Here is a 14,100-nt window from a genome sequence, read left to right on the forward strand (position 1 = left end):
TTATGCTGTCTTAGTGTAGTGCTAGGTCAAAGATTTTGGTCATTTTTAAAATGATGAACACATGATTTAAAAACAAGCTGTTACATATATATGATCTTAAACCAACAGATTGTATTTTTGCAGGATACTCTTGGCTCTAGATGATATTTTTTATTTCTATAATAGATACTACAAAGGACTGGCTCATCAGATCTTCCATCCTTCTTTCCCAGTTGCTGTATTGCAAAACCCAGCAAGGCCCTGAAACACAAAGTTGGATTCTGTAATCAGTTTTTACCAATGTTTCAAATAGCCTCAGTTGAAAATATGTTAACACTTTGTACCCTCTGAGGCTGCTTATCTCTTCTTAACAATGCCTTCATTGAAACATGTACAGCCAAAAAAGCTTTTTTCTTATCTTGGTGTATTTTGCTGCAGCAGATAGGCCTCTGAAAGGAAATGCAGAAATACATCTAACTTTTCAACTTTGCAGCAAATAATGTGAGGTGTCATTCCGTGGCAGGCTTCAGGCACTTCCTTGCAGAAACAAATTGATGTCTAGACCTCCATAAATTTCACTTCTGGTGGAAGCATCAGCATTCTTGCCAGAGACCCTTTGGGTTCAGTGCCACTCTTTGGGAAAACTGGATTTATCCCAACACAAAGCTGAGCAGGTTTGCAGAGAGAAAATCCTCTGCCTGTTTGCCAGGGAGGTTCTTTAGCCTAAATAGGTAATGCTGTCAGCTGCAGGTATGGTCTGCAATGGAGGGTGAGGATCTGTAGATCAGGAAGGTTGTCCTTTATGGTTGGGTGTCAAGCTGTATCCTTTCAGGCTGATATTTCTGCAGCATAAAATAAAAAGTGCTTAGGGAATCTAAAATACAAGATTAATTTCAGAATAGTACTGACATGTCACAGCTGAGCTATGGTGTGAAGATGACAGAAAATGTAAACTGTAAAGGCTCCCTAGTAAATAAATCAACATGCATTTGGTGTGATAATTTGCTAAAGCAAATGATATTAAATAAAAATATAGCATTAGCAAGGCAAAGTTGTGATCATGGGACTTGTTTGATTAAGTGGGTACACTCATTTAAGAACAGGGGTTTAAATTGGTGAAGGATGTATGGATCTGCCTTTGGATTGTCATTCCCACTTGCAGGCTCTGGTTTCAGAATCAGCCTCCTTTTCTCATCTGTTCTTGTTAGCAACAGGCTTTTACTCTTGCAGAAGTCCTTAATTAAAGCACTGACTGTGAATATTTTGTGCAACTGCTACAGCAGTAGAATTTTCTGCTTTCCCATGCACCTGAGCAAATGAATTTGCTCCAGAGAAAACATGCACACTTCCCTCAGTTTAAGTTTAGTGCTTTTGACAAAAATCTGTTTTATTGGAGACATTTATTGCAATATGTGCAAAGGCAGATTCAAGCTTGTTTTACAATTCTTGACCTTTTCTTTTAAAAATGATTTTCCTAAATACTCAAGACATGCCATTCCCTCTATCCTCTCTCATCTTTATTATTTCATTCTGCCCTTTCTTTTGCATGCCTCTGTCAGTGGTGTAGGCAATCATGTCTCAGGCAGAAGGGCTGGTGAAGCTCCATCTGCATCTCCTGTTTTGTTTTGGGTCTGTGTGTGTTCACAGAGGAGGTGACAGCATCACTGGATATTTTCATGCACAAAGAGACCTTAGCCTTTTACTGGAGAGGCTTTGGTAGGGCTGGGGAAATGAGACACTCTCACTGTGGGAATTTCAAGGGGGACTAACAGACTTTTTCTCATCTGGGATGTCTCTGTCATTCTGTCTGAGGAAATTTATGTGGCAGTCAGCTTTGGCAGCTGACACAGGAGATGTAGAAGGAAAGGGAAATTAGGGTTTCTGTCTAATGTTGTGCCTCTTTTTGTTTATTTGCTTTTTGTTGTCTTCCCAGTGTCATCATATCCCTATGTAAACATTTTAGATTGAGTCCTTTAATATCTGCATGGGTTAAATCTGACTTTAATTTAACCAAGATTATTTTCCAAAGTATTTAAAGAAATACTTTCATGTGCATGCCATCAGACCCTCCATGCTGTTTTATTCCAATGCCTCCTTAGCTATCTTCTAAGTTTATATTGCAGTTAGCAGACAATCATCCTGTCACTGCATTCTGCTCTGCTGACATTCCCCCTCTTAAATCTGCCAAAGGGCTGAATTCCTTGGAAGTAAGTGGTTTCTGAAAAGCAGGCACCCCCCTGGGAGTCCTTGTGGTCAAAGTGTGTGGAACTATTTCAAACACCTGTGGCAACTTTAATCTCCTATGCTAATAAATTAAGGCCAGCAGACACAGAAATTGTCCACACCTAGGTTGGAGAATCAGCAAACTCCTTGGGGTGACTGCCACAGGAAGTCAGATTGTTCTTGCAGATTTAGTTGCTTTTGTAAAATTTTTATTTTAGCTGCACAAGTATGAATTTGGAACTGTCTCCTTAATATGCTGCTTGTTCTCTGTCACCTGGGTCAAAAGGCATCTGCTTTAAACTGAACTGCTTTGCTCTGGTGTCTCAGAATACCAGTGCAAGCAGAATAAATGTCCTCACCATAGCATCAGATATGCAGACACCTGTAATGGAGGTTAAAATGGAACAGAGAGAAACCAACCCCTCTGCCCACTCCAGGTGGTGCTTTCCTGTTGGAAAAGGTCCCACAGGACCTTTGGTTTGCATCTCAGCTTCCCACAGCAGGCAGAGCTGCTGCCTCTTATTTAAGAACAGGGGTTTAAATTGGTGAAGGGTGTATAGACCAGCCTTTGGATTGTCATTCCCTCTGGCAGTCTCTGGTTTCAGAATCAGCCTCCTTTGCTCTGCAGCTCCACTCCTGCTCCTGCTGAGGCTCTGTGCTGTGCCTCTGGAACCAGAATTTCTGTGGGCAGGAATGCCATTCAACAGAATTTAGATGTATTAAGACATTTATTAAATGTAATAAATGGCTGAGGCTTCAGCAGGATTCCAGGGTTGTGCAAAGGGACCTTAGGCTAGGAGTAAGTCAGACCTGGAAGATCATGGAGCTCCTCCTGTGACAGCATAAGGATTGTTTTGGCTGAACTTGCCCAAATTTGACCACCCCTGTGCTCTGCTGGCAGTATTTCCCTCCTTCCTCAGACTCCTCAGTTGCTGCATTTCTTTTTTGCATGTTTATGTGCATTCCTTTGCATTGGAATCCATTTCAATGTCCATTGAGTCCATTTGAGACACTGGCTCGTGGGGATTTCTTTTCCTAAAAAACTCGGGATCTTACTTTTAACCCCAGAGAAATCCCACCCTGAGGATCTCTGCTGCACTGCATGGCAGGAGGGGAAGAGTTTATATTTACATGAGGTTTTGCAAGAATTCATGGCTTTGCCTGTGGGAGCTGTGCAGCTACATGAGAAATTCTATTTAATGGCACTTTATGGAAGAAACCTAATTTGTGTTTTGGGGAAGAATGTGTCTTTTTTCTGAGGTTGAATTTTTTGCTCAGTTTTGTTCCAATTAATGTGGTGAAAACTGTCACCTGTGTGGATGCAACTTTAGTTTTTGCTTTAAAGCAAATTTAGTTTGACTGTGAGTATGAATTATGTGTTCCTCTGTATGAATTATGTGCTGCTGAGACAGGTGCTACTGAAAGGGTTTAATGGGGTTTTTAGGGAAATATAAACCAAGACATTCCTGTTCTTTTCCAGCAGAAAAAAAAAAAAAAAATTCACTCAACTGGAAATTTTTTGCAGCTTTAACCTCTAATTTTCCTAGAGTGAGCAGATTCAGTACCAGTGTCAATGCAGTAGAATTTTGCCAGCCTTTCCAACAGAGCTGAATGGCTTTATGACAAATCAGTCCTGGTGTGCCACTAGACTGCTTCAGAGCACATTTCATCTTCTGGTTCAGCTTGAGGTGCTTCCTCATTTTGCCACATTTTCCAACAAACTGTTTTTCCTCTCCAGGTGAGAAGCCTTACCAGTGTGATTTTAAAGACTGTGAACGAAGATTTTCTCGTTCAGACCAACTCAAAAGGCACCAAAGACGACACACAGGTTTGTGGACAGGACCTGCCTGCAATTAGGGCTCATCTGTATACAGGAATTGTCATCCTGAAATTATACCCCTCAAATTTCTGCTTTTCTGGTGTTGTCTGCTCATCACACCAAATTCTTGAAGTTAATTTCTTAACTGGCCTTTTAGCACTACTGTGGTTGTTTAGGTGACTTTTACATCCTGACACCATCTTTTGGAACAACTTTCATCATGAAACTGTTTGCTCTATACTCTATGCCCAAGATTAAGAATATATTGTGTTTAAAACTAAACAGTTCTGCAAGAAACATTTGCCAATGTGTAAACTTTGCCCAAGACCTATGTGCCATGTGTACATTAGTAGTGTGAAGTAAGTTAAATCTATTGGGAGCACATGAAAATAGATTTCTGCACCTTGGTTTTTCTTATGTCCTATTTGCTCCTGCAGGATGCCCTCAGTGCCAAATTTTAGGGCCTGGATTAACAATGTTTGCAGATGATTGGAGTGGGGGTTTGTTTATGGTGGAGCTGTTCAGATGCTTCAGACTCAGCCCCTGGGAGAGGAGTTTACAAAGGGTGGTGGCCTCATTAATGACTAACTTGCTGTGATGTGTAGGCACAGGGATGGGAGGAGCAGTTACAGGAACTAGAACAAAAAAAAAAACCCAAAAAAACCCAACAACAACAACAACAACAAAAAAAGCAAAAAACCCAAACCAAACAAAAAAAAAAAAAAATCCAGGCTTTTGAAACTCCAGAAATAGCTGATTTCATTCACCCTTCTTGAAATGTTGGGACACAAAAATAGATTTTTTTTTATTTTATTTATTTTTTTTTTTTTTTTTTTGTCTCTTAGGTGTGAAGCCCTTTCAGTGTAAAACCTGTCAGAGAAAGTTCTCCAGATCTGATCATCTGAAGACTCATACCAGGACTCATACAGGTAAAACAAGTGCGTAAACTTTTCTTCACATTTATATTTCTTTTTTTTTTTTAATTTTAAATCAATGTTGTTGTGAATTACTTGGTTAGAAAGTGTCTTAACCAAGATTTAAATATTCCAAAGAGCAGAAAGAATTTCAGTGTGCTGATTTTTCAGTGTGGCTGCTTTCCCTAAGTGTGATAGTCACTTTTCACAAAGGGATTTAGGTGATTTTAGAAACTATGCTTTCTTCCTTCGTGTTTAAAAAAAATCTCAGCTCGGCAAAATAAATTTTGTCAGCTATTATGAAATGAGCATCACGGTCTCAGCCCACAAATGTCAAGTTGATCTACTGCCTTTACTGAAAGAGCCCTACAAGATAGAAATTTTAATTCTAGCTTTAGCCAAAGGTCTGTAATCTAAAGCAGTCGTGCCTACTCATGCTTCTCCAAGTGTCAGCTGAGCCTAATGCAGGATAGCACAGCAAAGCTCTTGCTGTTGCTGCTTGTGCTCTAATCTCTCCAGCAGATAAAAGCAGTGCCTTTTGCAAACTCACACTGACAGACACTAAAGTAAAAGCTTACTCAAATATTCAAGGACCTTTTAATTTTTTTTTTGGAGGGGGTAGAAACCATAGTATTTCATCTAAATACAGGGGGGGAAATAGGGAGGCCATTTCAGTCTGCTCTGCCCTCACATAAATGTAAACACCATTAAGGAGCAACAGCAGCAAGCTCTGTATTTTAGTGTAAAGTTTTAGAATTAGTCCTGTGTTCTGACATCTGCTGTTCCTTCTGCTATGTATGCAGTGTTTTTACCAAGTAATTGTTTAGCAAGCACTTTGGCATGTTGTTGGATGTCACGGCGTTTTCCATACTGGCGTTAACCTTTTAAATTCAGTCTCTGTACAGATGGACAAGGAGCCTGAAAATCTTTTTCTCCCTGCTAAGAATTCTTTTTTCTCTTCTGGACCATAAAAAACACACATTTCAGACTTCCAAAAATAAAAGAGAAATTTTAATAAAGGAAATGATTCACCTGAGAACAGTGGCATTTTCTGTGGCTCTGGCCTAATAAATACTTCACCCAATGGCCACGTCTACACTTGCAATCTGCAAATGGCAAAGGTTGTGCTCCTGGGGTGTCCCCATGGTCCTGTTGAGCTGCAGGGCCTGGGTCTCTGTGCATTTCCATGAAGAGAGATGTTTTCTTAACCAGCAAGAGGTAATGTTCTGGGAGAGACAAAATGGCAAGTGGTGGTAACACGCTGGCAAGCTGGGATGAGCTGCATTCCCCATCACATTTCACTGCTAACTGATCTGCTAATTCAGGACTTGCATGACTCCAGTCATTTTTTATAGCCCAGATTAGCTACAGTGAAGAACTTGCTCCCTTTGGTGCTAGTGGAGCTCTTGTCCCTGTCCCAGCTCCCTGTGGGACCTGAGCCCCACAATCCTTGCCGTGGCTTTGCTGCCTGCCACTGGCACAGCATCTGGCCTGGTGTTATGGAGCCACTCCTGACAAGAATTTTGGATGTGTCAGCTCCTGAGGGGGATGAGCACCAGTGGTGGGTGGGGATTTTTCATCCCCACCTTGCCCTGCAGCTTCACTCCTCTTTCTTCCTCATAGCTCCTGAATGATGTGACAAAGCACCCTGCTCAAGTTAACTTGCTCCACACTGAGGAAGGAAAGCAAAGCAGAGGTGGCTTCCATGCAATTCTATCCTAATTTTAGTCAGCTACCAAGCCATTTGTTAGGATGCAGGGATTTTTTTATTCACAAGCAATTTCACTGTGACAGCAATCTTTGCTGTTGAAAGCAAAAAGAAAATAATAATCAAAGGAAGTTTTATCCATCCACAGACAGGTTTAGCAATGGAAATGTGATCCCTGATATCTGCACCATTTCCACCAGTGTTTTATGCATTTGTGGGAGATAGTTGATGCTTTTGCCAGCATCTATGCTAAGCAGATAAAGTAGATTTTAGGAATTCCCTTTCAACTGAAATACCTCACGTGGGAGTTTGCAAACAGAAATACACATTTATGCAAATCTCCTTTTGTCTGAATTTGGATCAGGTCTGTGAAATGCCCAGAGTGTGAGGTAAATAAAAAGAGAAGATGCCTGGGTGAGGTTGTACCACCCCAGCGTGTCTGGAGTGTGTTAGGGAGCATGAGGTGTGTAGACAGCACTGAGGAGCCCAGCCCCAGAGCTCAACATACTTTAAAACATTGCATTTATTTTGAGGGGAAAAAAAAAATAAAGAAGAAGCTTGAGTCACTTGGCTCTGCTCTGAGCTAATGAAAGAATTCCATCAGCATTCCTGCAGCATCACAAGCTCAGCCTGAAATTCCTCTTACACATTGTAGGAAATCAAGAGACCAGGTGAAACAGTTAAAAAGTGGCATTTCTTGTTAAATTTGAGTGTGCTTTGCTTGGAGTTATTTGCAATGAATATTATGCTCATGAAAATGTTAGAAAAGTGCTATTTTGAGCATTTGACATCCCTCACAGATGTGAATCCACTTTATTAAGATAGGGGTGGAAAACTTTGAGTCTGGCTCAGCAGACTCCACGCTGAACCCCGTTGCTTCTACCATATTCACTTACACTCACCAGTTTCAAAGAACTTCAGCCAAAACTCGTTGAATTAGCTGGGAAAAACTCCCCTTGACTGGAGGTCAAGCTCTAGAAAGTCCCTGGCAGTTTCCACGGTGACTAACACTGTGTCTGCACCACCGCCCGAGGTGTGACTGAAGCCTGTGTGGATGCCAGGCTGACTTTGAACCTTGGTCATTTGAGAGCTAAGAGCAGCATAATCATGGCAGCACGGTGCTCAGCAAGGGCCTGTCCTCAGGAATGAACCACTGCAAAGTGCTCTGCATCACCTGGAAAGGCTGTTGGTAAACATCAGCTGAGGCAGAGGTAGGAAGGCACCGAGCGCTGGTGTGAGCAGGAGCTGGGGGCACTCCCACACCCTCTCAGGACAGCCCAGGGTGCCTTTCCTCCTGACAGGGGCTCTGCCAGCTCCTCACAGCCCCCCTGGAAGAAAACAAATAGCAGTGTCTCGGATGAGCTGTGTGCTCAGCTAATAACAGGGTGTTTTGTTGACAGGTGAAAAGCCTTTCAGTTGCCGGTGGCCCAGCTGTCAAAAAAAATTTGCCAGGTCTGATGAATTAGTTCGTCATCACAACATGCACCAGAGGAACATGACTAAACTGCAGTTGGCCCTTTAGACAGTTCAAACAAGTGAAAAAAAACAGATGGGACATTATAAGCTACTGCAAACTTTCTCAGCCATCCTCGATCACCTCTGTCAGAGAGCTGCAGCTGCCTTCGCATCCTATCTGACACAAGTTAACTAAAACGTAGGATTCTGCTCAGCCTGCCCTTCCATTTGGAGCTGCACAAGTTCCTAGTCAATAAGTTCAAGAGATTTTTACTTGTGGTTTTGTACAAAAGTAGGCAAGACCTCCACACTTTCAAGATTGCTATAAACTGTGCTCAGCTTTCATGTCCGTCTCCAGCTTCTCTGTGTTATTTTCACTTGAACTTTTCCAGGTACAAATTGCTGTACCTTTTTAATTCCTGCAGTGGGTAGGATGATTCCTCCCTGTTGAAGGTCAGCTCTACTCTTACATCACCCCTGCCTATGCTGAGGCTCCTGAATGCTAGTACAGCTTTCCAAACAAGATGAAGGAACAGTCACCTGAGACACTTCTGGTAACCTTCGTACAGCCCAAGGGCAGCCTTTTAGAGTTGGGAGCTCTGCTTTTGAAATTTCACAAGTCAAACCTTTTTTTTTAAGGTTGTCTTTCTAGAGCAGCTAAAGCCAGATGAACCAGAGCCTCTCTGTACAAAAAAATAAGAATCTTACCATTAAGTTAACTTGGTTTTTAAAGAATTGCATAACTGAACCCTTAAAACTGTTTTGTTTGTCAATTAGCTCTCTCCTTCTCTCTCTCTCTCTCTCTTTTTAATGTATTGGTTTAAATTTATTCTATCATGAGATGCATAGATCTCTTTTACACAAAAGTAATTTCAATCATTGTAGACATTTGGGATTTGTTTACAATGTAAAGCCACACTGGTTATGTGGCTAGCAAGCTGTATAAACTTAAAACTGAACTTCTAATGGGGCTGGTCCAGGATCTCCATTAACAGATTTCTCTTAAGATAAGTAACTTAAAAAAGACTCTTTGTCAAGTATATGTGAAAAAGACATTATTAGTGTAAGGAAATATATTATTTCAGGGTTTTGGGAGGAGGGGTTTATTATTTACTTTTAATTGCTTGAAATTGTGTGTATATATATATATCTGATAATGTATTGCTCTTAGACATCTCCAACTAGATAATGTATAAATATTAGAAGCATCACTGTTCTGATGTTGTCGCTGTTACAAACTATTGATAACACTAAGAATGTAACCTGCATTTTTCACTGAGCTTTCAATTAAAGCCCATTCAAAGAGAAACAAATGAGAGTCCAACAGATGTCTTGTTTCATGTCTGGTATTAAATTTCAAATGCCCTGTCCAATAGTATCCTTTTTTTTTTTTTTTTCTTTTCTTTTTTTTTTTTTTTTTGTATATAAAGGTACCACCAGCACTGATGACCACTAGTTAACCTGTCCAGGTCTTGACCACAATTTATCCATCTCACTTGGGAATCATACTGGCAGCAGAAAACAGTGTCAAGTTTCATATTGTGCTATAAAGCAGTTGCTTCAATCCTTCGTCTTCTTACCCAACCACTCCTTCTCTTTCGAGCCGTGAGATTTGTGTAAGAACTTTAGAGAACAAGCAAAATCCCATTTATAAATAGCAGGACTGGCCTTCTGTAGAACTGGGCTGAAACCATAAGCACAGATAACTTCTTAGATTAGCATGTCGTAGATTGACTTTTAAGTAAAAGTTAATTTAGAGTTGGGGTGGCTTAAATCAGTTCAGCAGGTTGGAAAAGACAGTCTTTCATAGATGATGAAGTGTGAAAAGGAAGATAAAGAAATATTACTGTTTCTTTGTCATACTGCCTACTTTTCTCTGGAAGTAAGTACAGCCTGCCTCAGCGCCCTTTGCCCTTGCAAAATATTTGTATCTCTTTAGCAAAAAATCTTTAATGTATCTTGCCAAGCTTTCTTCCTCTAATGTACACAATGGAGTTCTATGATGGGTTGAGCTTTCTCTCTGAAAGTGCAGCTGCATCGTCAAGAAAACTCAACAGTTAATTCTTCAAGTCCTCTTTTTCGCCTGGGTATTGCATCACTGTTAATTACTGTTGGGGTACTGTGACTCATTTGTATCAGTCAACTTTATCTTTTGCTGCCAAAAGACAGCATCTCTCTGGAGAAACTCATAACAAGTGTGGCAAACATCAAATATTTGGAGCCAACGGTGTACGTAAAACTGCACAGAATTAAAAAATAAAGCAACTCCTCCTGTTCTCTTGAAAGAAAAGCTCAGCTGCAATAACAATGTCCTCTGATTTACCCAGCAGTTCTCGGCAACTACAAAACAATCTGTTTTTCAGTCTGCACCCAAAATAGAGAGCTGCCATGAGTGTTTATACTAAAAGCCAAAAAAAGAAAACAGCCTCCAGTTTTTGCCTGCATCAGTCAAACATAAATAAAACTATCTTCTGTGAAATACAACCAAAACTGCACTGCAGCACAGGCCAGACTTCCAGTGACCTGTAAATAGCTACAGCCATGGTTTGCTGCCTGGGGAATCACATGCCAAATAATAATAGTAGATGGCTACAAAAAATGAAGCGTGGGTTGATGAGTGACAGAGCATGTCCTTTTGCTTGTGCTGTCACCACTTTCTCAGTGAAAGACTTACTGCTACTCTGCTGTTTGATGGTCTTTACGCCCCCCAACCTGCCAAGCACACAGAGGACAATGGTAAATGTTTATAAGATTTTTAAATCTTTTATTCCCGGTTATTTTACGGTGTTTGTTAAGAGAGGCATTTCACGTCTCTGCCTTTCATTTCCCTGCTTTTGGGATTCTATCAGCAAGGTAAGCCATCTTTATGGAAGTGCTTTACTGCATGAATTTCTCAGAAACAGCCCCCAGATGCAATTCCTCTTTTTGGGATATGCAGAGATTGATCAGCAGGCCGAGTTTCTGTGAGCCTGACCTCCCCAGGAGAGATGAGGGGGCTGCACTCTATTATATCTTACAAGTATCCTCAGCTCTCTGGAAAATTTTCAATCCCACAATTAATTGAGCAAATCTTTTATGCCTCTGCCCTGTGTTCTTAAACTGAAAATGGTGACTGGTGTTGTTTTGGCTGATGGTTAATATCTCAGTGGGATTGGCACCCTCTTCCTGTCCCATGGCTTCTGTAGCCTCCCAAATGGAGGATGTTCATTATATAGAAAACATTTCTCCTTTTTCTTGCCACTTCACGAGATACAATATGTTGAGTAGGAAAGGGAATGTGATCTCCTCCCTCCCTGATGGTGTCAGCTAGCATCCAAGAGCTGACTTGGGCGAATATTTTTGAGGTAGGTGAATCCAGCAAAGTGTCTGTCTGCTTTAGGAAAGCACCAGAGTGAACCTGCCTGGGTAATAGCCACAGGATCTGCTTCTGGGGCATGTTTTCACGGCCATGGACTGTGTTGGCCAGGAGGAGGCTGCTTAGTTAGGGAACCCACCTGGAGCTAACCCATCCTTCAGACAGGTGACAGTTCCTGTAAGGGAAGGGGGGCATGTAAAAAAGTAGCTCTTTCCTTCTCTTTCCTTCTTTTTCCTTCTCTTTCTTTCTCTTTCTTTTCTCTTTCTTTCTCTTTCCTTCTCTTTCCTTTTCTTTCCTTCTCTTCCTGTGGTGGGTTAAGCAAGTTGCCCATTTCAGAAGCCACTCCAACCAGGCCTATCTGTTTCAGGGTGTCAGTAGGATTCATTTCACTGCTCCAACAACCCACCTTACAGCAGCTGGGGACAATTCCTGGAGGTGCAGGTAGGTGCCTTCCACCAGTGTGTTTTCCTCCTCCCTGCTCCCCAGAAAAGGGAGTTTTCTGAGAGAAGCCTGCTGTGTGCAGCCTGGTTTTGTCATCCATAGGAGCCGACGGCAAATCCAGCATGGTAAGCAAGCTGCTCCCTGCACTTTGTCCAAAAGCCCAAGGAAAAAACTCTGGAGCAGGTCCTCAAGTCCCCAGGTGCCACCCAAAGGCACCAGGTGGCACAGGTGGCACCAGCTGCCAGAGGACCTGGGAAGGTTCTGCTGCTCAGTCCTGCTTGAGCCCTGCTTGTAATTTCCCCCTGGGACAAGCAGGAAAAATCCCTGAGATTTGTCTTGTTTGGGGAAGATCCTCATTCCTCTCCCTTCCCTCCAATTATCAAAAAAGTAATGAAAGGCAGTGCATGCAGTTCAGAATGGCACTAATGGACAAGAAAGTCCAGCTGCAATATTTGGGAAGATCCAATAAAAGATTCATTAGGATTCTTTGAGTTATTGGAAGTCCTGATGACACAAGGGAGCCTAATGAAACAGAAGACCTGGTCACAAGAGTGATGAGCTAAAAAAAGCCCAAACTCAAATCCCAACCCCACTGACACCATTCTAAAAATTAGACAATTAAGAGTAAAACCAGGAATGTAGCCAGAACTATTCCACCTCAAATAATAAACACAAGGATAAGTTGCCAAGCGAGGTCAAAGAAGCAAATGGTAAAGTGAGTTTAAGAGACAGCTAGACACTTTTATGGGGAGAGAGGGGATTGAAGGATACAGTGACAAAACTGGGGGTAGAGCTGAGATAAACCCAGAGGACAGTGGTGGGCCAACAGCCTCAGAGAGTGCTCAGAGCCCCAGCTGCTCAGCAGAGATGTGGAGCAGCTCTTGGTGTTCAAGGGAGACTTACCAGGGCTCTGGCAGTGTCCTGTGAGGGGTGAAAAAAAAAATTTAAAAAAAATTAAAAGAAAAAAAATCCCAGGAAGAACACCCCCCCCCCCTTTTTATTTTTTCTTTTTGTTTTTCATGAAAGTCTACTTAACATAGGAAAGAAAAGGATTGACTAGAATATGATTCAAACGAGGCAAAACCAAAATTTACAGAGGTTATGTTCTCTGCTTGTACAGAGCTTTGCATAATTTCACATTGCCAGCACAGCTTGGGTGGATCCCACAAAGAAAAGCTGGCAGAACTTCCCTGGCTTCACACAGCAGCATGATGAAGCCTGGTTTGAAGTGCTTGGCTTGGCCACCCCTGCACTGACAAGCAGGTGCTGGATCCACCAGCACAGCAAGGTGGTTAAATGAGAGTGGGGGAGAACCTAGAGCAGTGGAAGTAAGGCAGAAAATCAGGTGAACAAAGTGCAGTTTTCTATACAGATTGCAGCCCAAACACAAATGCCAGCTTCTGGGGCTAAAGGAAATTGGCTCTGGTAGCCCAAAGGGCTTTGAGTGGTGAGGATGGTCTGGAAGATGCTATTCTCCTAGAAGACACATCTAACATGGACAGAGCTTTGCTGGGTGCTGTAGGAATGGAGCAGCAGGAAGACTCTGCCCCAAAGAGGCTGCAGGCCACAGATAAAGCTTTAAAAGACAAATGTTTAAAGACATGGAAAATCTTGAATGAGAAAGTCTTGTTGCAGGCAGGTCTTTCCTGTTCCTGATAACTAAATAACTACCCCATAGGTATAAATATAACTTAATTGCATCACTGTTTTTTTCAATGATGAATAGACTTGTTATGTTCTGATGAACTCTGGCAGAACTGAGATCCTAATCTGCAGAAATAGGCTGAGCAGTAACAGAAAGACCTGGCTGACCATCCTGACTTGAATGGCTAGATAAATAAAACTAACTGTTCTTCCCCAGCATCAAAAAAAGCCCTTTTAATGCAAAGGAATTGTAAGAAAACACAGGGCACTGAGGCACCTTAGTATGGAGGTGCAGGAGAGAAATACAACTGTATTTGTTCTCAGGCTGTTTCTTTTTATGGCTCCTTCTCATCTGAGTCATGCCCCAGAACTCCCATTCATTTAAATGAAATGTTGAAAAACATAACCACAAAATAAAAAAAAACCAAACAAAAAAAAACAAACCCAAAAAAGTAACCTCACTGCCTGGAAAAACCCTGCCCCAGAATTTCTTGGGAAATGGCGTGTCCTCCTTCACGTGCTCTCTTGGTTCAAGAATCACATCTGCCTCATGTTTCCTCCC

The 14,100-nt window shown here is 41.8% G+C and overlaps 1 protein-coding gene across 3 annotated transcripts in view; it reads left to right on the forward strand.

The window, feature by feature from the left end:
* WT1 (WT1 transcription factor) overlaps positions 1-9,737 on the forward strand; it is a 33,903-nt gene extending 24,166 nt beyond the window's left edge. Inside the window, exons 7-9 of one of the 3 annotated variants that reach the window (XM_059848335.1) lie at positions 3,941-4,030; positions 4,867-4,959; positions 8,044-9,411. In XM_059848335.1, the coding sequence (XP_059704318.1) occupies positions 3,941-4,030; positions 4,867-4,959; positions 8,044-8,165 (305 nt within the window). In that variant the 3' untranslated portion in view covers positions 8,166-9,411. Of the gene's footprint in view, positions 1-3,940; positions 4,031-4,866; positions 4,960-8,043; positions 9,412-9,528 lie in introns of those variants that run through there. The other 2 variants (XM_059848336.1, XM_059848334.1) reach the window with 2 other exon arrangements.
* Positions 9,738-14,100: the final 4,363 nt, after the last annotated feature.

The sequence above is a fragment of the Haemorhous mexicanus genome, chromosome 6 (genome assembly GCF_027477595.1).
Source record: "Haemorhous mexicanus isolate bHaeMex1 chromosome 6, bHaeMex1.pri, whole genome shotgun sequence".
Classification (NCBI taxonomy): Eukaryota; Metazoa; Chordata; class Aves; order Passeriformes; family Fringillidae; genus Haemorhous; species Haemorhous mexicanus.